The sequence below is a fragment of the Heterocephalus glaber genome, unplaced genomic scaffold, assembly GCF_053883595.1.
Source record: "Heterocephalus glaber isolate CG9 unplaced genomic scaffold, H.glaber_assembly_v1.0 deba00000942, whole genome shotgun sequence".
NCBI classification, from domain to species: Eukaryota; Metazoa; Chordata; class Mammalia; order Rodentia; family Bathyergidae; genus Heterocephalus; species Heterocephalus glaber.
This window is the reverse complement of record NW_028258174.1, coordinates 4648755-4672050: the sequence shown is the minus strand read 5'-3', so window position 1 is coordinate 4672050 and position 23296 is coordinate 4648755. Positions and strand designations below refer to the sequence as shown.

Here is a 23296-nt window from a genome sequence, read left to right as displayed (position 1 = left end):
TGACCCACTGTTGGGGTTTTTATGTTTTGTACAATGATAAATCTACATATGGTTTTGTACTTTAAAAAGAAATTAAAAGTTGTTCTCATGATAACTGTGTAATTTTTTCAAAACTGAGAAAAGTTAATATGCATTTACTAAAATGACCTAGATATATAAATGGAATTAGAGACTTTTTAAATAAAAGATGAATAGTATTTCACCAAATAAATCAGTGTTTTTATAAACAGTCCTGAACTTACAAATGATATATGTCTCAAAAAAAAGCAGGAGGGAATTATTTCTGCTGGGGACACCCTGTTCCATCAACTCTCTGTAGGAGGTAGGTAGGTTCTTGGGCTAAACTGCCAAGTCCTTTTCAAACAGCACTGAGGACTCTAACAGATATCACATACCTGCTCCTCATCTATGGGTTTCATTGCCTCTTCTTTCAGTTTACATTCTGCCAGCTGTCAGCCAGAATCCCACCATCGGCATTAGGGGCAGACAGCTGGGGATATGGAGTCCTCCCCGCAGGTGGGGAAGCAGAGAGATCACAGTTGCCCTCAAGCTGTAACGAACAAGAATTGCCAGTTCTTATGAATTAAAGAACGTAAGATTTAAAGAAGAGTTTATGGATAATGGAAACATCCTTCCATGGGTTAAATGAAGGTATACATACCAATGATGCCTATCTGTGTGGCTTGGCATACAGGAGGCATGCCTGCTATGGAAAGGCTTGTTTGAGGGGAGGCTTGCATTAGATGATGAGCTGCTTAGCCAGTTGGTTAGGACTGGGCTCTTTTCCTGGGAGTCCACTAGCTGAGCCTCAAGAGTGTAGGAAGAATGGGAAGTCATGACAGCATTATTGTATTCAAACAGCATGAAAGTAGGCCAGAAAATAATTGCATAGTACCAATGTAAACTGGAGATCTCTAGTTTGGTCCTTTCTCTTGCTCTGAACTGTTTTATATTTTACTTCACATTTTATACCCTGGAACAATTTCATTTAAATTATAACTGAATAAAGTAAAATAAAACCTGGAGAGTTGTTTTGGGAGAAATTTTTTCAAATTCCTTTTTCTTTCCTTATATTTCAGAGCTGTTAGATAAAATACCTCTATAGCAGGATTTTAGATTATTACATGAAAAAGGCAATAAGGCAGTTTCTTTCTTTTAAATGTTTACCATTCAGAAATCAGCTTTGTAAGGGACACATGAGAACACTTGGATTCCACTGAGGAAAGAAATAAATAGATTATAAGTGTTAATATCTGATGAAAACATAAAAGTGCCTAATTGAAAACTGAAAACTAAAGAAAATATTTTTGGTGATTTAAAAAGGTGGCTTTGGATTGTGGGTGGTGATGCTGATTGCACTGTGACTTAGATCGAGATCCAGACAAGCTTCCTTGCTCCGGCAAATTGCATGCAGGAAGAACACGGAGCTCAGCTGATGCTGGAAGACTCAGACTAGCAGTGCTGCTCATGAAATGAAGAGCAGCAAAGGGAATGCACCCTAGACTCCAGCACCTAGGAGTGTTGGGGTGCATGGCAGATGGGGAGGGCAGGTGGTGAGTCATATGGGTGCTACATACAGGCAGTCTGTGCCCCACGCCCCAGGGCTTTGGCAGCCACAAGACCATGCTGCTGCGATAACCAGAATTCCCAGGCAAACCAAAGATGTAGCCACAGTGGGGGCGGTAACCTTCCCAGAATGAGGACACAAGTGTTGGAAGACAAAGGCCAATGGCCTTACATCTGACCTACCTCTTTTCCTCCAGCTCAAGAGCTGGTATCACTTGTGCCATTCCTCTGATGACTGAACTTTCCTTATTAGGAGTCAAAGCTTTTTATTGCACAGTCAGTGTAAAGGATTGTTTGTCTGACACAATGCACTCTGTGATGTTCTGATGCAAATTAAAATTCAGCCCTTAGGAGTTTTGAAATGGGGTGGGATGGACCAGTGAAGACAGGGCAAAGTACTGAAAAGAAAAGTAATTTAACAGAGAAGAAGAAAGAGACAGATAGCGAGAGGCTGTGGGTTTAGAGGTTAATATCTTGTACTTCAACTTCAGTCAGGGTCTTCCCTGCAGGTTGTCCTTTGTAGATAGTGGAGGGAGGGGAGATGTCTGAGCAGGGGTCAGGAAGGCGGGGTTGATAAATGGAAGAGGAGAATAGCACCTCTTTTTCTTTTCACAAAGGTAAACATTCTTCACTTTAGTTCTATGAGAAGTTGTAGTTTTTAGCTTCAAAACTGAGATTCTTAGTGTAAGACACAAGATTTCACCAGGGACAAAATGTTGGCAACAAGAGCCAATATTTTACACTGAAATCCTGGAACTTTTGGTGAGCATTTCAAGAAGGAACAACCTTTAGAGTCAAGTATTTTTGTTTTAATTAAGAAGGAAGAAGTGATATTGGTGTAGTATATGCTATATATACTAAATTACATGGGAGAATCAGAATATTGTAGACCCCAAGGTCCCTTTTTAGACATTATTTTCCTAATCATCTCTCCATGAACTTTTAATATCATAGCTGTAGTATTATCTCTTTATGCAATACTGGTGTTTTATATGTAAAGAGACAAATATGTAAAGGACGAAGTACTGAAACTCCCAGGGAAAATATTAACTATCTTACCTCTTCCAACCCCTCTCCCTTCAATGATGAGGGTTTAAAAGTTTTCTTATATCCACTTTCGGCTTATTTTATATATTTTAGCTTTGCAAACAGCTTTATTGAGTTATAGTTCACATATTTAAAGTATTGAACTCAATGGCTTCTAGTTTCTATAATTTAAAACATTTTCATCATCCCCCAAAAGAAGCCCTGTACCTAATAGTAGCTACTCCCAATTTTCCTCCAACTTTCACCTCCCTACCTCTGAGCTCTCCAGCCTTAAGCACCTGCCACTCTATTTTCTGTCCATATTGATTCACATATTTTAGACATTTCATATAAATAAAATCCTGTAATATGTAGTCTTTTGTGACTATTTTCTTTCATTTAGAATAATGTTTTCAAGATTCATCCACATTATAGCACATATCAGCAGTCCATTCCTTTTTATGTTTGAATAATATCCCATTATATAGATAAACCACATTCTGTTTATCCACTCATCAGTTGGGTTGTTTCCACTTTTAACTATTATGAATGTTCAGATGAACAGTCATGTAGTTTATGAGTGGACATATGTTCTCATTTAGCTTGCGTATGTACCATTTTACCTTCATCTATGACCTACCATTCACCTATGAGGGTTCTAATTTCTCCATGTTTTTACCAAAACTTAATTATTATTGGACTTTTCAGTTGTAGCCATCCTAGTGAATGTAAAGGGCTATCCCACTGTGGTTTTGATTTGTGTTTCCCCACTGACAAATGATATTGAGCATGTTTTCATGAACTTAGGGTCTGAGTTATGACCCCACCTAGGGAACATAAAAGCCACTCACCTTAATACTCTCAAGGATGCTTTTAAAAGAGTAACCAAAGACCTAACATAGTCCCACAATCCATATCTTTTATCCTTCAGTAGTATGAAAGGGCATATGATTGATTTCCAGCACCATCCACAACTAGTGAAAAACACTTTTGTACAACTTGCAAAAGAAGCAGGCTTCCCTCAAGAACTCCAACTGCAATCTCTTAGAAAATCATCATTATGGTCATTATGATGTAAACAGCATCTCCTAGAGTTGTTCAGTGTACAACCCACACAACTGCATGCCGGGATCCCGATTATTTTTCTCTAAGCCATCAGAGAAGGAGAGTCAAAGTGGCCACTTTATTATTCTATTGCCTTTGGAAATTTAGCCCTGTAAAATTCCTGCTTTCTATTTCTTCAGGAGCTCTTAGATTCTATGATCTTCCTATGTTGAAAAGTCACTGTGACCTCAAACCTCAGCATTAATGTATGTAGAATAATATTTTAAACACATGTTACACAATTCTGTCTCCCCCATAGGGAGGCAGAGGTTGCAGTCTCACTTCAAAGGCTTATATTTTTGAATATAGATTGCAACTGCTCAACTCTTTCATAAGTGGATTGTATTTGGAACTGCTAATTGTCCCCTAATATCCATTCTCCTGTCCTTCCTCTGGTAACAGAATTCTTGAGGTTGGCAGGGCACATGGCCACCCAACAGGTGGCTGTATTTCTTGGCCTTCCTTGTAGCACTAAGTAGCCGCATATAAGTGGAAGTGCTGTGTACAGCTTTCAGGCTGTGACTCCAGAGGAAAAGGTGTGACCATTGCTTCCCCTTCTACTGGTCCTGATGACTGGAAACAGATAGGATGGCTGACAATAGAACAGTTGTCTTAGCCCTTAATATGGAAGCCATATGATCTGTTCTTCTTGGTTCATGGAATAAACATTAAACAAAATACTTCTGTCCAGTAAAATTTTCTACAGTGAATTTTCCAGCTAAATAACAACATAAAATGGTTTCTTCATGAACTAAGTACATTCTTGTTATAAATAATAGTTGTCAATATAGTTATTTGTTTAAAGCACTTCATTACTGCTTTGTGAGCTTCCTCAGATCAAGGACCACATTTAATTTATCTGTTTTTTCCCTGTGTCCTGTATGGTTCTTTGCACATATCAAGTATTCTATAAATATGTGTTTATATACATGAACAAATGAGTGAAATGTAGCCTACCACATGCTGTTTGGACACTGTACAGTATATTATGGAAATTTCAGATCTTAGCTATAATTTTCTTTCACTTAGGGCAGCATTCTTTGGGTCTGTGTATCATTATTTCTTTCCCCAGCACTAAGGATTCAGAAATGAGCAAGGGAGACACTGACTCCTGGTTTTACTATTTTGGGCTGTATTTTACGACACCTTTGTATATTCCATTTGTTCTTCACCTTACTTTTTGTAAGTGCTACAGTCGACTAATTTAAACTAAGCCTGAAGAAGTACCATTTCAAGTAAGTGAAAGTAAGAATTAAGAACACTAATTAAATAAATATAATATATTACTTTCCAGTACAGTACATACTTATATATTAAGATTAAATGGATTAAGTAAAAATAACATAAGTTAAGGTAAAAATTACAAATTACAAATAGTTCTATGTTATTAATTTACATACATTATATTCAATAATCTCCACTATTTAATGATTAACTTATATGTGTATATGTGTACTTATGGTATTTTATAAAAGAAAATACTTGTGTATATCTGGAAAATGTCTGAAAAAGGTACACAAAAAATTACCAATCATGTTAATCTCTGGAAATTAGCAGCTAAGTTTCTAGTGGTAGGAAACTTATACTTTTCAGTTTATATACTTTTTATAATTAGATTTTTTGTGTATTTGTAGTTTTTTTAATTTTAAAAAGATAATTTAAATTGGAAACATATCAATATATAATAAAATACCTTGCCAAAATGATTAGTTACAAAATGGTATGGAGTTAATTTAATTCTTATGATTTTTTTTTTTTGGAATGGGGGATCGAACTCTCCAGACCTTGCGCTTGCCAGGCAGGTGGTGGTACCACTGAGCTAAAATCCCTGGCTCTAATTCTTATGATTTTTAAAGGTCTTGATTAAATACATAAATGTACTTTTGAGTAGAAAATTGTTGAAAAAATTCTGAAAATTCACTGAGGAAGAAAGTATGTACATTTTTTCTTTAGGCAGTTCATAAATTATATATGTTATAGGGCCGGGGATTTAGCTCAGTGGTTCTGCTACCTGCCTCTCAAGTACAAGGTCCCGAGTTGGATCCCCGGTACCAAAAAAAAAGAAAAAAATTATATATGTTATATATATTGTATTATATATAAGTAAAAATTGTACTTAATGAGTAGTTTTTGACTTAATGTTGTGGATTGTTTTGTTTCTCGGTTTTTCTTTTTTTTTCTTTTTTTTTTTTTTTGGTACCGGGGATTGAACCAGGACCTCGCGCTTGCCAGGCAGGTGCAGCACCACTAAGCTACATCCCAGGCCCTGACTTAATGTTGTCTTAGTGAAGCTAATGAACTATCTTTTCCTATCACATGACCTATGTTAACACGTTTTTGCTCTTCTAACTTTTAATGAAGTTAACGAAATGAAAAAGCCTTTGTGATAGGTGACTTCAATAACATTCTATCTATAAAGATATAAATCTGTGTACTAAAAATGCTGTGTAGTTTTAGCTGAAAGTCAGATTTACATCAACTACCAGGTATATCAGATAGCTACTGCTTTGTATCAAATCACTCTGTGGCTTAAAACCCCCATTATTTATTATGTATTATGGTGTCTGCAGGCCAGCTTGGCTTCAACTGATCTAGGCTGGGCTCAACTGGGATACTTTATTTCAAGATAAGGTGGCCAAAGCAGTTCTGTTTCTTATGGAAGACCCATTGACTAGCTGGGATTGCCTCCTGCTCCTCATTGTTCTTATTTTCATGACACCAACAAGCTGTCTTGGGCACATTTTTATTATGATTCTATCGCCAGACAATGAACAGAAGCACTCAAGGCCTCGGATAAGGGCTGGCATCCTGTGACTTCCTTCTAGAAGAGAATGTCACATGACCAAGTCAAAAAAAATAAGGGGTAGGAAGGACACTCCCTCACAAACAGCATGGCAGTAGTGTGGATGAAAATAGGGTGAAGAATTAGGGCCAATGAGTCAATCTGCCACAGCAGGTTAGATATTGGAAAAATTGAGAGGAAATGGGTAGAGATTACAATGGCCTGAATTGTGTGGACTCAACAGGAAATTAGAAAATAGGGAGCAAGACCTATTACATAGAAGAAATGAGAGTGTTTAAGAGGAATTATTAAATCGTTTTCTAGCCAGAGGGTCAAAAAAACTATAGTCGAGGGACATCTGAAGGCTGACTTGCACGTCCTGGAATCCAGTGAGTAGGGTGAAGGGATGGAGGAGGCAAATAAGATTTGTAAGGTTAAGGTAGAGGATCTCTATACTGAAGACTTCTTTTAGCTGATTCAGACCTGGTAAATAATTGTTATCCACTGAACTTGTATGTTTCCAAATTATGCAATAGTCTGTTTAAGATAATAAAACATTTCTGCTCAGGTTCAGATTTGACCAATGTATTACAGATATTTCAAGGAATTTTGGTATGCTAAAGTACATATGATTATAGAGTTTTGGACAGAGAAGCCATAATCACTGTTTATTGGGTCAATTTCTTGCTTTTTCATTCAAATTTATGTTTTAGTTGAAGCAATGATTCTCATACCATCCAATAAATATTCCTGAGTAAATTTAAATTTTATAAGTATATTTACTGTCCATATGATTTTTTTCTTCTTACTGTGTTCTTAGGTATAATTAATTCATAATTTTTCCCTTTGGTGATGTGAATTTAGACAAGGGGCCTCTTTTGGTTCTTGCATTTTGGATCTGATAGACCCATGTACATTTGTCTTTTTTTCTTTTCTTCAACCGTGCTATTTAAAAATACACTCTATTTCTAAGAAAACAGCTGTTGCCTTTAAGGCAAATGCTTGTATAGCACTGTGGACATTAGAATGGAGATAAATTACCTCATTAGTAGAATGCACCTCTCCTCAAGGGAACAAACCTGAGGATTATATTTTTGGCATATTTTGAGAAAGTCTTAACACTAGCAGATATCCTGATTTATCTCATTGATACTATGATTTATATCTTTTTAAAAAAATCTTTTTGATATGCGTTACTTGCTTGAGCATGTGATATTTTGGTCTGCATTTAGCAAATAATTTCTTTTTATTCAAAAGGTTTGAGTTATAATGCTTTTATTTTGGGAGAGGGAAAGAAGCCTCATTGAATGTGTGCATTATACATGTATTAAAATAGGAGAAGTCTCAGGATAAGAAAATTGGCTTTGGAACTGTCATGTTGTCAGTCCAACACTTTGCTGCATTATGCTTTTGTTGTTGATTTCTATCCTCTTTCTCTCCAGGCTGGGAAGTGACGATACCCGTTTTGAGGTGAGCATGGCCAACGATGGATGTGAAGTGCACCGTTTTGATCCTAGTGTCAAATCGGCTCACATTCTGGAGAGTCAGCGCCTGTGGTATCACCGCCTGTCCATAGATTGGCGGGATCCTCATCCAGCTCTTGCCGCCCAAAAACCATACAGCACCACCAGAAAACTGGGAAGTATTTTGAATGAATTTGGGCATCACAAGGTGAGATTTTCATTTGATTTCATAATTAAATAAACTGATCAAACCCATAAATACTTTAAAAAATGCAAACCAAGGATAACAACATTGACCCTGGAAAGTTGAAGGCCCAGTTTTAATCTTCCTGATGGCCCAGCATTACAAATAGAGCAAACCCTCTAGATATAAATTTGTTTAAATTGATTTAAAGACTTTAGGTGCTATTGAATATGTTAAGATCTTGGTCAAGACTGGGCAAGACTAAGAAACCTACTTCTAGCTCAGATTGAAGAATACTATTTCTGTTTAGGAATTGATTTAGAATTCCAGAAAGAGCAAACTACTTATGTCAGCCTCAAATACAAAAAAAAAAAAAAAAAAAAATCAGCCATTTTTGTGTTTGATAAGAGATTACATGTGTGTAATATTTCTCATATTTATAACATGTTTCTCACTATTTTCAGCCCGTAGTCTGGGCTCTTAACATTCAGAAAATATGTGTAACTTTGATTAAAATTTGCTTTATAAAGTGGAATGGACTTTTTATGTGTGGCAATTAACATAATTATGTCAAATCTCTGGCAATATTTTATTGTGAATGGACAAAAAAAGAAACTCAATCTTTGAACTGTATTTCTTGAAAGCAAATTGTACCATAATATGTATCCCTGAGCTAATTGCTTTATCCCTGCTAGAGAAGTCCTGAATGCAGCTGATTTGTGTCTGATTGCCAGGCCTTGGACTTCATGGTGTGTCCTTCCTAGCCAGAGATGTCAGAAAATTTAGAGCTTGTCAGAATGGGTGTCTATCTGAGAAACAAGGCATCTGGGACTTAACTTTAAACTTAAATTGGCTTCTTGGTCTTTAATAAAAGGGCTTTCCTTCTGTATTGTTCTTTCTCCTCCTTTTCTTTTTAAAACTCCCTTTAATTAGATAGCTGAAGCTTCTTAAAGAAGAGCTTCAAAGAATTTACTGTTCTTTTAACATGCAATTAGCTTTTGATTTGTATTTTGCTTTCCCATCCAGAGTAACTAGCACTTAATAGTCAGGTACTTTAGGGAAAAGAAAAATTATGAGAAAAGAAAAAAGTGGAAACAAAGTCTATGTAAATGGGGAAGGGTGCACAGGTAATGGGGAAAAAATAAGAACCAAGATACATCATGTACAGGTACAAGCACCCAATGATAAATGTAAACGTATTGTATACCTAAAATGTACCAATAAAAGAATTTAAGCAAAAAAATAGGCACTTTAATAAAATTTACATAGGATTTCTTTGGGTAAAAAATCTCTGAACAGAATACTTTTTTATGTTATTAATTTTTAAATAAGTGAAGGAAGAACCGGAAGCATTTTTCAGAAATAAATTATTTATTGTTACTTGTTACCTTGGTAGAGTTTTTTTATTTTTTACAGCCTGAATTACAAGCCTGATTCTCTAATATGCCAGCTCTATTTAAGAGCTGATGCTTATCCTTTGTGTTCAGTAGAGAGCCTTGATTACTTCCGGCCTGCTTCACTCTTACTCTTCCAAGAAAAGGCTGAGCAGGGAAAAGAGACAAAATTCCAGGCCATTTTGTGTTTTTCAGTGTTTTAGGAAAAAATTTGCTAAAGGTGAGGATAAAATAAGGCTTTGAAAAAGTGATCTGTGGGTAGATTTATCTAAGCACATTTCCAAGAGAGCAGGTGTTTTGGAATAACAAGGTACAAACTTGCAATGTATTTGTTTAGCAACCTGGGGAGCTGCAGGAGGCAAATCTTTATGCTGAAGATAAAGCTTGAAGCTTTTTGCAGCACTGCCCCTGAGATAGTAGAAATATTTACAAAGACAGCTGAAAAGGAGAAATACCTTAAGGACTCTTATTTTTATTAAAAACATTAATAACAATGAAAGTGATCTGGCTTAGAATTGCTGGGTATGTATTTGCTACTTTAAATAAATTCCTTGTTGAAGAATTTAAGAGATACTGATATTCTTTCATGGAGTTTTGGGTAAATTCTTTAAAACAAAACCAACAAAAGCTAAACCCATTGCTAAGTAATGGAACAACAAGGAACATGCTTCTAGGAGCTGCAGCAATGCCAGATAAAAAGAAACCTTGTTTATGCCTGCAGCAAGCACAGTCTGTTTTCATTTTCCTGCACGTGTGCAGACAGTGGTAAATAGGACGGGACTGTGACAGGGAAGGCAAATGAAACAAAACCCTAAAAAAAGTCAATTCTTTTGCTTTGCCTTCTTTACTACTGATTCTGAAAGTGACTACAGAAACCAAAGCAATATAAAATTTTTTCTCTATTACTATAAAATATCTCATATAGTTTTGCAATAATCTCCATGTCCTACTGTTATTTTTCTTCTTTCCTTTGTGGAAACCAAGATTCCAGTCACTCAAGCAAAAAGTGTGGGAAAAAATGAAGGCAGTATTCTGAGATAATGACAGAAAGATGCATATGGTTTTTGTACTGCTTTTAAAACTCTTCGCTAATTTTAACTTCAGCCTATAAATTTAAAAAACCTTTCTCCAGCATTAAGCAGGAGCAGCTGCATCAGCAAAACCATGTGAACAAGCATCCCAGTCTGTCAGGGAATAATATCCCCTGGATCCAGCATTATTGAGAATGATTAACTGTCTACTCCTTGCTTAAGTGGTTGCTACTATTAACTAAGCATACAGATTTTTCCAGAATGCATAGAAAGATTGAATCTGAATTTTCTGCTTGTATTAATCATAATGTATACCCTAGAGTCTTTATTGTATAGTTAGTCTTCTATGAGTTAATGATTCAGGCTGGTTAATAAGAAATTATAACTATTACCGTTATTTTCAGTCTTATCTACACTGCTGATAATATGAGAGTTTACTTTTGTGAACCCATTAACGTAGAGTTTTAAGCATGTGTCTTCTTATTAGCATTTGGCATTGGGCAAAATCAAAACAATAATGATGCCCAAACTGTAGCTTGTTTTGAGAATTAGATCTGAGAACACAGCAGAAAGCCTAGCCTGAATTCATCACTCAATTGTTTTTAGTAAATTCAAATTCTTACCAACAATTTCAGTAACCTTTTACTAAACTTGATAGAAATTGTTTTCTTTTTTCTTTCTTTGTTTTCAGGGTAAATATATTAGAGAGTTCTCTGGAAATTTTGAACTGCACCTGTTATGGTTTCTATCTAGAACTCATGTGCTCACACAGGTGGGGCCTGTGTGCCCCTCTAGCCTCATGTGCTCACAGGTGAGGCTTTGGGAAGGTGATTAGATCATGGGGCCATGTCCCTCATGAGTGGATTAGTGGATTATTTCACTGATGAGTTTATAGATAAAGGTGAGGTTGGGAGGTGAAGCCTAGTTGGAGCAGGGTCACTGGAGGCGTGGCCTGGAAGGGTCTGTCCCCCTCTCTTGATTGATCACTGTTTGCTTCCTGCTACCATGCCATGGACTGTTTCTCCTCTTCCACATCTTCCATGCCACCCTGTCTTGGAGTCAGCAGACTATAGACTGAAACCCCTATAAACTGTACGCTAAAATAACCTTTCCTCCTTAGTTAAGGGTGATGAGAAAGTAACCAAGAGAGCACTTAATTCCAGTCAAGAGATTCTAATGAAAGCTTTGCATGAAAATGAAAGGCAATTGGTCCTTCAGAAGGGGTTGTAAAAGAATTATTATTTGCTGCCTCAGGACATGGAACAGCTTTGCTGATGATTGTATACAAAACACCTACTTAGCTGTATAGAAATTAAATACGCTGCTCAGAATTAATTGGAATATGTTCCATATGAGCAGTGGGGGGCTGGGGCTCAGTGGTCAGATGCCCCAGGGAAATGAGCTTCCTGCCTGTCAGCTCCAGGTCTTTTCCCTCCATTATTCCTGTCACCTTTGGTTTAGGCTCAGTGTCCCTCTGGGCCCTGACAACTCTACAGTTTCTACCTCCCTGGGCGGGGAGTGGGCCATTGACTTCAAAGTATTGTTGTGTGGTCTCTGCTGTGTTTGAGAGAATATGGGCTTTGAAATTAAACTAAAAAGATCTTTTCTTTTTGCTTATCAAATTGGTAAATGAAAGTAAGTTACTGATACTATCCTATGTTGGAATGTTGATTGGATATAAAAGTCAGCCTTTGCTGCTGGAAATAGAAAATGATAGACTTAGGAAGGAAATTTGGCCATGTGTATATATCACTTTTTATTACTAGAAATCTTTTTGGCCTTAAATTCTCCCCCCCCCCCTCTGCCTTTCTTCTTTCTTTCTTGTACTGGAGATTGAACCTAGGACCTTCACAGTGAGCTATGTCCACGGCCTTTTTAATACATTAATTGGTACATTTTAGGTATACAGTACATTTGCATTTATCATTGGGTGTTTGTACCTGAACATGATGTATCTTAGTTCTTATTTTTCCCCCATTACCTGTGCACCCTTCACCCCCACCACCCTTCCATATTAACGTAGACTTTGTTTCCATTTTTTTTTCTTTCTCATAATTTTTTCTTTCCCTTCTTCCTTTTCCCCTTCCCCTCCCACCACCCCTACCCCTTTGGACTTTTTCATATTTCAAATTATCAATTATTCATTTTAATCATTTTCATCCTTATTTACACTTTCAGTTTCTCACACTAGAAAAACTATTCGGTATTTACACATGTGTGTCCTATTTATTTCACTTAAGAGGATGGCCTCAATGTGCATCCACTTAGTTATAAATGACTCTAGTTTCTCATTCTTTATGGCTGAGTAGTACTCCATTTTATAAAAAAAACCCACATCTTTATCCAGTTTCCAGTTGATGGGCACTTGGGCTGTTTCCAAACTTTAGCTATTACAAACTGTGCCGCTATAAACATGGGTGCACATATATCACTGTGGTATGATTCTTTTAATTCTTTGGGGAAGATACCCAGTAGGGGAATAGCTGGGTCAAAAGGGACCTCTAGTCCTAGTTCTTTGTGGTATTTCCATATGGATTTCCACTGTCCATGGCCTTTTTAAAAAAATTTTGAGATAAGGTCTCACTAAATTGCTAGGTTCTCCAGGCTGGCTTTGAACTTGTAGTATTTTTGCCCCAGCCTCCTAGAGTACATTTACCACCACCAGGCTTCAGCTTTCTTTTGATAAGTATTTATGTAAAATATCATTCTAGACTCTTTTATTTTCCTTTTCAATTTTTAGTTTATGTGTAGTTGTATTCAATGTATATCTAGACTGTGTTTTTAAATCTAATGAGATAATCTGTGAAATAGGTGTCTTCAATTTATTTCTATATGTATTTCTATTGATTATTAGTATATTTGGGTTATTTCCTATTCTTTTTTAAAAAATTCTTTTATTGGTACATTTTAGGTACATAATACGTTTACATTTATCATTGGGTGCTTGTACCTGTACATGATGTATCTTGGTTCTTATTTTTTTCCCCATTACCTGTGCGCCTTTCACCCCCTCCACCCTTCCCTATTTACATAGATTTCATTTCCATTTTTTTTCTTTTCTCATAATTTTTCCTTTCCCTTCTTTCCTTTCCTCTTCTCCTCCCATTTCTCCTACCCCTTTGGACCTTTTCTTCCTATTTCAAATTATCAATTATTCATTTTAATCATTTTAATCCTTATTTACACTTTTAGTTTCTCACACCAGAGAAACTATTCGATATTTACACATGTGTGTCCTATTTATTTCACTTAAGAGTATGGCCTCAGTATGCATCCATTTAGCTATAAATGTCTCTAGTTTCTCATTCTTTATGGCTGAATAGTACTCCATTTTATAAAAAAACTACACCTTCTTTATCCAGTTTCCAAGTTTTAGCTATTACAAACTGTGCTGCTGTAAACATGGGTGCACATATATAACTGTGGTATGATTCTTTTAATTCTTTGGGGAAGATACCCAGTAGGGGAATAGCTGGGTCAAATGGGACCTCTAGCCCTAGTTCTTTGAGGTGTTTCCATACTGATTTCCACAGTGGTTGCACCAGTTTGCACTCCCACCAACAATGCAGAAGGGTTCCTTTTTCCTCACACCCCCACCAGGATTTGTTATTGGTTGATTTCTTGATGGGAGCCATTCTTTCTGGGGTGAGGTAGAATCTCAATGTTGTTTTCATCTGCTTCTCTTGAATGACCAATGATGTTGAACATTTTTTCATATGTTTATTTCCTGCTTTTACTTCTTTGTCTGAGAAATGTCTGTTCATTTCAGATGGCCATTTTTGAATTGGGTCTTTGAATTTGGGGGGTCTGATTTTTTTCAGTTTTTTATGTATTCTAGATAGTAGACCTTCATCTGAGGTACACCTGCTGAAAATTTTTTCCCACATTGTAGGTTGTTTTTACTCTTTTAAAATGGACTTTTTCTCTCATCAAAGCTTGTGTTTTTATTCTTCATGGTTATCCTTAAATTTTTTTTTTTTTTGTACCGGGGATCGAATTCGGGTCCTTGCGCTTGTGCAGCAGGCAGTGAAACCACTGAGCTAAATCCCTGGCCCTAAAAATTTTTTTTAGTGGTGCTGGAGATTCAGCTCAGGATCTCCCACATACTAGGGAAATGCTTTGCCACTAAGCAACACTGCTAGCCATACCCTTAAAATTTAAATGTAAGTAATCAACACCAGAATTTTAAAACAACATATTAAAAATTATTCAGTATTTCTGTATTTCTCCTAGACGTAGTAAGGATCCTCCACATTATTATTATTTGGCATTTTACCATGTTTTTATCTTTTATTAAAAAATTCTCAAAAGTTGCTACAATGATATAGTAAACTTTCATATATTTTTCATTGAGACTCACCAATTGTTAATATTTCACCATATTTATTTCTTTTTTCTCTTCTCAAGAATTATCTCTGCAGTGAGGCTGTGGGGAAAAAGGAACTCCTATACACTGTTGGTGGGAATGTAAACTAGTACAACCACTTTGGAAATTAGTACAGAGATTCCTCAAACTAAAATTAGAATTTCATTTGACCCAGCTATCCCCCTTCTAGGTATCTTCCTGAAAGAGTTAAAGACATCATACATACTACAGTGATATGTGCATATCCAGATTTACAGCAGCACAACTCATAAGTAAATCTTGGAAGCATCCCATATGAAATGTGGTATATGTACACAATGGAGTACTTCTCTGCCATAAAGAAGGATAAATTTGAGTCATTTTTATGAAAATGGATGTACCTTGAGACCTTAATGTTAAGTGAAATAAATTACAGATTAAATATTGCATTGTTTCTCTTATATGAGAAACCCAAAATGAAAATAATTTAAAATAAAATAGATAATAAGAAACAGGGAATAGACCTTTTGCAAATGGGAAGGGAATCTAAAAATGGGGATAGTGAAGGATGAGGAAAGGAAAGCCAAAGGGTTAAGGTGTGCTCTGCAAATGTACTAACTCCCCCATAATGAATGTATTTATTGCGTGTTACAAACATGTACTAATAAAAAAGAATTATCTCTGAAAAAGCTCAATAGGAAGAAATACGTGAGTACTTCCATGATACATCTATCCATATGTGTGTTTAATTAATTTCTATGTATCATCATTGTCAATATATTTGGTCTAATTGCTTCTGTGATATATCTTACACTAAGAGCTGGCATCATGATTAATGTGGAAAAAATAGAACTATCCTTACTAAAGTTAGGGGAAAATAAAGATGCTTATCATTGTCATTTTTAGAAGCTAGATTAGAACATTTTTTTAAAAAAGATTGATTTGGGGATAATTATAGGTTCTCCTGCAGTTATAGTAAATAATACACCATCTACACTTTGCATGTGGCAAATCTATAGTACAATATCACAATCAGGATCCTGACACGGTATAGCTTAGATTCAGAACAATAAGGATCATGGTGCCCTTTTATAGCAATACCCACCTTTTTCCTCTTACCTCCTTCCCTAAATTCTGGTAGCTACTAATCTGCTTTTCTATTTCTATAATTTTGCCATTTTCAAGAATGTTACCTAACTGGAATTATTGTTATTTAACATTCTTAATATTAATATTATTAATATCATTCTTAATATTATATTATCCTTCTTAATAAACATTGTATTATTCTAATACAATTAGAAAAAAATTTCAGGTGTAAAAATTAGGAAGAAGATGGAATTTTATTATTTGCATACATATTATTACTATTAACTTTTTAAAGATAATATGACTAATTATATACTGAAAAACTCAAGGAATCTAATGAAAAACTATCAAACAGGAGAATTTAGTAATTTATCTGAGTGCAGTGTTCAAAAACTTTAAAACTATACTTTTATGAATAAAACCCACTTAGTATATAAAAAGGAAGAGGACACAAAAGCAGCAAAAAAGATAGAAATAAATTTAACAAGACATGTAGAAGATCTGCAAGAACGGAAGTTCAAACACTCAAGAATTGGAAAGACTTGAACAAATTCAGACATTACACATTTTGTCACCATCAAAATAATTTAATTTTTTATGTTAATCTATACATTGAAGGTGACTGGAGTAAAATATTTTAAAAACTAGTTAAACTGATTTTAGTGTTCAAACTGAATTAACAAGCAAAACTAGCCAAATTTTGGGCTGGGGATTTAGCTCTGTGGTTTCGCCGCCTGCTGCGCAAGCGCAAGAACCCAAGTTCGATCTCCTGTACCAAAAAAAAAAAAAAAAAAAAAAGCCAAATTCTGACAACAGAGTAGTCAAAGAAGTTAATTAGCCCTCTGTGATGCTAAAACTTCTTATAAAACTATGATAATATATGTCCAGGTATGGTGGTATATGCCTGTTAATCCCAGCACTTTGGGAGGCAGAGGCAGGAAGATCACAAATCCTAGCGATTTAGCAGGACTGTCTCAATCAATCAATCAATCAATATAAATAAATAAATAAATAAAAGAGCTAGGGAGGTAGCTTAGTGCTAAGGGCTTGAGTTTAATCCCCTGCACAAAACAAAACAAAACCTATAATAGGATAAGCAAAACGGTGCCATTGTATGCATAAATAAGCAAATTAATTGGCAGAAAAAAATCTTGAAATAAACATATCAGTTTGATATATGATAGAGGTAGGGTTTCAAATGGGAAGAAAGGATGAATATTTCAATAAAATTATGTGGACAATTGGATAGGCATTTATAAAAAATTTTTTATAAATCTACATTTGATGCTTCCTGCCATGAAAATTCAACCCAGGAAAAAAATATTTTCCAAAACTGATACATAATAATATTAGGAAAAAAACCTGTGGAGTTTTAAAAAAAATTCTGGAGTTAGGAAGCCATAAAAGAAAAAAATAATTTGATTATATATAAATTTTCTACATGGTAAAATTATCAAAAACAAAAAAACTGGAGAAATATTGACAACTCATTTCATAAATGGAGAGCTAATTCCATTGGTATAAAAGGGCTTCGACAAATCAATAAGGAAAGGATCCACAACTTGATGGAAAATTGGATAAAGAAGCAGTTTTTGAGGGGCTGGTAGTCAGGGCCAGACAGCTTGCCTAATATGCAAGAGACTCTGGAGTTGATCAGCACCACAAAATAACAAAACAAGAAAACAAAAACAGCTGACAAAAGAACAGTTCACAGCAAAGGCAATACAGGTGACTCATATGAAAACTTACTCTAGTTTGCTGATTTAAGAGAGATTCACATAAAAGTACAGTCAAACATGTTTTCATGAAGTTATCAACGATTAGAAAATTACAGGGAGGGCCAGGGATGCAGCTTAGTGCTGCCACACCTGCCTGGCAAGGGCAAGGTCCTGAGTTCAATGCCTGGTACCAAAACAAACAAAAAGGAAACAGGAATGTAAATTGTTACAACCTTTCAGCAGACAATTTGGAAGTATCTATAACATTGCAAATAAAAAACCTAGCAATTCTGCCTTTATAAAATTTCCACATAGTCATGTTCTCATACGTGTGAACTGACACATATGAGCAAGGTTATTCTTTGCAGCATTGTTTCTAATAGCAGTTCTACCACTGTGTGCTGGAGACCCCTGTAGTCAGGTTCCAGTACCCACCTGCTCAGTATTTGACACAGGCCTGAGAAAAAGAATACACTAGAGACAGAACTAAGAGAGAGAAAGTGGGGTGCCAGGATGACCAGTGCCGGTACAACTGACAAAGGCACTGGACTGTCCCAGGCACTGACTTTTATTGGCAATCAATTGCAGTAAAGGCAATGTGTGGTTTCTATGGAAATTAATGTAAACAAGGCTCATAAAGGACAAGACAAAGCATCCTTGAATTAGGAATAGAATAGACAAAATGTATGATTGTAATTGGAACATTGTCCTTCTAGTCTGAAGGTTTTAGTTGTGGGAATGGAATTTGGGTGTGAGTTACTCTGACCTCAGCATGTAGGCTTCAGCCAGACTCACTTCTATAAACAAGCCAATTGTGGGGTTAACTCTTCAGCCTGCATTGGGCATGATCAATATTACAGTTCTCTGAAACTGTGTAAGTGGGTAAGGGTGAATTATTGTATCTCTTTAAATGAATTATTTACAATGCTCCATGAAAAAAGGATAAAATCTTTACATACTGATATGGAATAATATCTGAAATATATTTTTAAGAAAAGGAACTTACAAGGCAAAGCAATTGTCAAATAATTTTGAAAAAGAGTTAGGGGACTTAAAGTAGTATTGTACTAATGTAAAGATCAACATAATAGATATTAGTGGAACACCCAAGAACATTTGGAAACAAACACATATAGGATATAATTTGATTTTTGACAAAGGTGCCAACATAATTGTATGGGAAAATGGTAGTCTTTTCATCAAATGATGCTGGAACAATTAGATATTAGTAGGAGGAAAAGTGACTCCTGACCTCTACCTAATATCACCACAAAAATTATTTTAAGATAGTACATAGACCTACATATAAAGGCTAAAATTATAAAACTTCTAGAAGAAGATAGAGGAGAAAATCTTTGAGACCTTAAGGTAGACAAATATTTCTTAGGGAACAAAAAGCATAAACCATAAAAATTTGTAAGATATAAATTTTATTTCATCAAGATTAAAGCCTTCTGTTTATCCAAAGACATTGTCAAGAACAAAATATCTGGGTTAAAATATTCATCACAAATATATCAGGCAATAAACTTTTATCTTACAATCTTAAACAAGGGGTCAGCAACTCAGTTAAGAAATGGGCAAAAGGTGAAAAGACATTTCATCAAACAAGATATTCAGAAGGCAAAAACACATGAAAAATGCAAAATATCATTAATTGTTAGAGAAGTGAAAATTAAAGCTACTGTGAGATGCCACTTCATAACCACCAAAATGTTCATATTAAAAGCATTGATGATTTGAAGTAAGGGTATAAAAACGGAGTAACAAAACTCTTGAACATTTCTGGTGAGAATGCAACATCTTAGGAAAAGAGTTTGGCAGTTTCTTATAAGGTTATTGCTACAGTGTGGATCTGTAATGACACCTGAAGCCCATGTGTTGAAGGCCTGGTTCCCAGCTCATGGCACTGTTTGTTGGAAGGTGATTCAACTCTTAAGGGGTGTAGCCTATGGGGAGGATTGCAGGACATGAGGGCATGGCCTTGGAGGGGTGAGTGGGACCCCAGCCCCTTTCTCTTTCTCTCTTTCGTGTCCTGGCCATGAAGTAAGTACCTGTGCTCCATCATGCTCTCCCTGCTGTGATGTGCTGCTTTGCCACAGGTCCCAAAGCAACAGGGACAATAATTCATGTACCAAAACATCTGAAACTGTGAGCCCCAACAATCAGCTGATTATCTCAGGTATTTGTCACCGTAATGGAAAGTTGACAGAGACAGTTCAACATATATTTACAGATAGACGTAGGAAACCCATTCTTACGTATTTCCTCAAGAAGACTGAAAATATATGTTCACACAAAAACTTGTGCTTAAAAAAGTTCATAGAACCTGTATTCATCATGGCCCCAGGTGGAAACGACCCACATGCCCATAACCAGTGAGTAAACAGAGGAGTTATGACTAATGTGCCATATACCATACCGTCCACAGGAAATGGAATATTGCTCAGTAGTAAAAAGGAAGAGGATTAGTAAAAATGCAATGTAAATGAATCTCACAGACTTTCTCCTGAATGAAGTAATACAAAAAACTATAGATTATATAATTCTCTACTTATGTGGATTCTAGAAAAGGCAAAGTGATTATTTAGTGATAGAAATTGTTTGTCCTAGGTATTTTATCACAGTGGAAAGCTGACTAACATATTTCTCCTTCATTTGCTTTATTTTCTATTTCTGGAATTCCTTTTAGGTGTGTTTTGGAGCCTCAGATTATCTTCCTTTTTTGTTTAATTGCTCTTTCATATTTTAGGATATTATTCATTGTCCTGCTTTAAGGTGAATTCCTCAGTACTAGCTTCTGGTTCTTTAATTTCCTATTTAACTATGTCCTTTCTAGAGTATATACTACTTATTGATGTTTTGATAAGAAAAAGACTACTTTTCCCTTCCAAGATTTTTAATTGGTATGTTCTCTGTCCATCTGTTCTTCCCCAGTTTCACGTTTTATTTAAAGATTTGTTGTCCTTGCTTATATACTTGTGAAAGTAGATATTATTCTTCTTGTCTGCTGTGACCACCCTAAACATACATACTTAGTGTAGCCAGACTGTTCAACAAAATTAATTTAATCTTGGCATAAAATTGCATTCCATTTATTGGTTTGGTTGTTTATTTCTCATATCCTTTGATTTTGTGTGTATTTTGGAAGTTTGGTTTGTTGGCTCATTTTCAGTGGAAGGTTTTTTGGGTTTGGTTTTGCTTTTCATTTTCCTTTCTGGCTCACCTTTTTCTGCATCGCAATTTTGCAGTACTTTCAGAATCTGGTCTTATAGGAACTCTTGGGGGCTCCAACTTTTCCCAAGGATGTTGGGAATATTTCATCACTGAGCCATCGGGGATCTGCCTCATTTCCTGTTTGCTAGGGAGTGTCCCCTTTTCTCATCTTGTTAGATGAGTGGCTTTTTTAAAGCCAGAGCTCCAGACAGGGGTTATTAGCCGTTTATTTCCGTCTTCTTTCTGGAGTGAGGGAGTTCTACCCTTGCCCCTGGCTTTAATGAGTGGATGTGGCTGTCACTGCTTTCTCGGGGGAGCACTGTTGGTTCCTAGGCTCTGTGGGAGGTGTACTCCCGTCCACACTCCTAGCTGCTTTAAGAAAGAATGTGTAGGGCCGGGGATTTAGCTCAGTGGTTTCGCCGCCTGCTGCGCAAGCACAAGGACCCGAGTTCGATCCCTGGTGCCAAAAAAAAAGAGAAAGAATGTATGTCCCCGCTTTAGTCTTACTGCTCTGTGTTCATGGTCCAATAGAATGTTCATCTTGTTTTTGAGCCCTGTTTTGTTCCCTTCTCTCTTTGTCTCCTTGAAAAACTTCTCTTTTTTTGCTTGGTGTTTAACACGGAACAGGGATGCATCTTACCTTTATACATTCATTTAAATTTTAAATTGATCCAAATTTCTTACTTAGAATTATCTGAAGAAATAATTAATACCCATGGTCTCATCAGTCAGCTGTCCAGTTATATTTACTAATACATATTAAAATACTTTAAAATGAAATGTTTTGAAATGTTATTTATATTATCTTCCTATCATATTTCTCAAATGTAATGTGTATATGAACTAGATACACTAAAGTGTATATGTGTAAAATGTAGATGTGATCCATACACAAAAAACATGTAAAACATAAGTGATGATGCAGGAGGTCTGGGCAGGGATTCTGTATCTCTGGCAAGCTCCAAAGTAACGCTGATGTTGCTAATTAAGAAACTACACTTTGAGTGGTGAGGCTTTGTTGCACTTGGGGAAAGAGGATCAAAGGATATTTTTATAGTAATTAGCAGTGCTGGGACTCAAGTCTGGGTCCTCCCAGAGCCTGAACACTGGGCCACTTTGTGCCTTGTTGTGTCAAGGTGATGTGGGAGGCAGATGCTATGTCATGCTCCAGATCATTTTCCAATCTTTGACCTGTTGCACCTGATTTCTGTGCTACCTGCCACCCTGGGGGAAATGTTTGCTCAGGAGAGATGCTCCTGCCAATCAGAGTAGGGCCCAAGCAGGCCCAAGTCCTAGGTGATTGGTGACTTACCTTCAAGTGGAAGGTCTGCATCTGAGAAGTATGTTTCTAACTGAGCTGTGTGCCTCACAGACCCCTTATCGGAGGGAGACTGATCCAAATCCCTACTGAAGCACTCTAGAAACAAATGGGAAACTGTTCGTCTGACTTTTTCTCCAGTCCCTTCTGAAATAAAATGTGTAGGGCACCAGGGTTTGAGAACCTTATCTTTTGACACAACCTAGTGAGGAATTAATAGGCAGCCACTTTAAGCATTTGGAGGTTTTAGTTACTGATGCCTCAGAAGAACTTTTGGGCAGGAAACCATACAGAAATCCAGAAATGGAATGATAAAGGCAGAAGTCCAGGTGATTCTCTTAGGTCCCAGTGCAATCTTCTATTGAAATTCATTTATATTCCTTTTTCAAAGAGAGTGTGTATCATTAGTGTATTTGAAAGCAACTTCATCTGGTGGAATTGCTATTTAATTATGAAGGTGCTGTGTTTCTGTGAAATACATCAGTGACAATTTAGCAATAATGAGTCATTCATGATGTTGAATTGCAATTTGAAATGCAGAGACATTGTTCCATCTCCATCAATCTGCAGTGGACCCAAAGGACAAGGCATCTTGGAAATAAGCATCCAGAACTTCCCAGCTCAACACTTAGGAAATGAGCTTTCATTTGTTCTCTCTTTACTGATCTATAATGGTGAAATTTGCTGTGGAGTAAAATGTCTTGACTCTTTAATTGTTTTCATACCATTCAGTGTTTCACAAGCATGGAGCTACAACAGGTTGGAAAACCATATATAGAGAGAACTAAATGCATGCAGGTTTATTTGTGGTTGGTGTTTTCTTTGATGTGTTCTTTCTGTATTCCTTGGGCTGTGATGGACATGCTTGTATATGAGTAGTATTCTGAAATCTAGAGACCCATTCCCACCTCTGTAACTCAGTGGTCTTCAGATTCTAATGTTAGAATGGGAGATATCACAGCATAGAATTCCAGCCACAAAGAGAACTTGATTGCAATGTCAGTCCCAGGACCAACCCTGGAGATTCTGATGTAGCTGTTTTGATGTAGAGCCCTGGAAC

At 36.2% G+C, this 23296-nt stretch overlaps 1 protein-coding gene across 9 annotated transcripts in view; it reads left to right on the top strand.

The window, feature by feature from the left end:
- The window catches only part of Mettl24 (methyltransferase like 24), a 131981-nt gene that overhangs the window by 37870 nt on the left and 70815 nt on the right, over positions 1–23296 (top strand). For 8 of the 9 annotated variants that reach the window (XM_004873978.3, XM_087208683.1, XM_087208682.1 and 5 more), the window contains one exon: positions 7921–8149. In XM_004873978.3, coding sequence (XP_004874035.1) covers positions 7921–8149 — 229 coding nt within the window. Of the gene's footprint in view, positions 1–7920; positions 8150–11241 lie in introns of all 9 variants that reach the window. The other variant, XM_087208684.1, reaches the window with a different exon arrangement.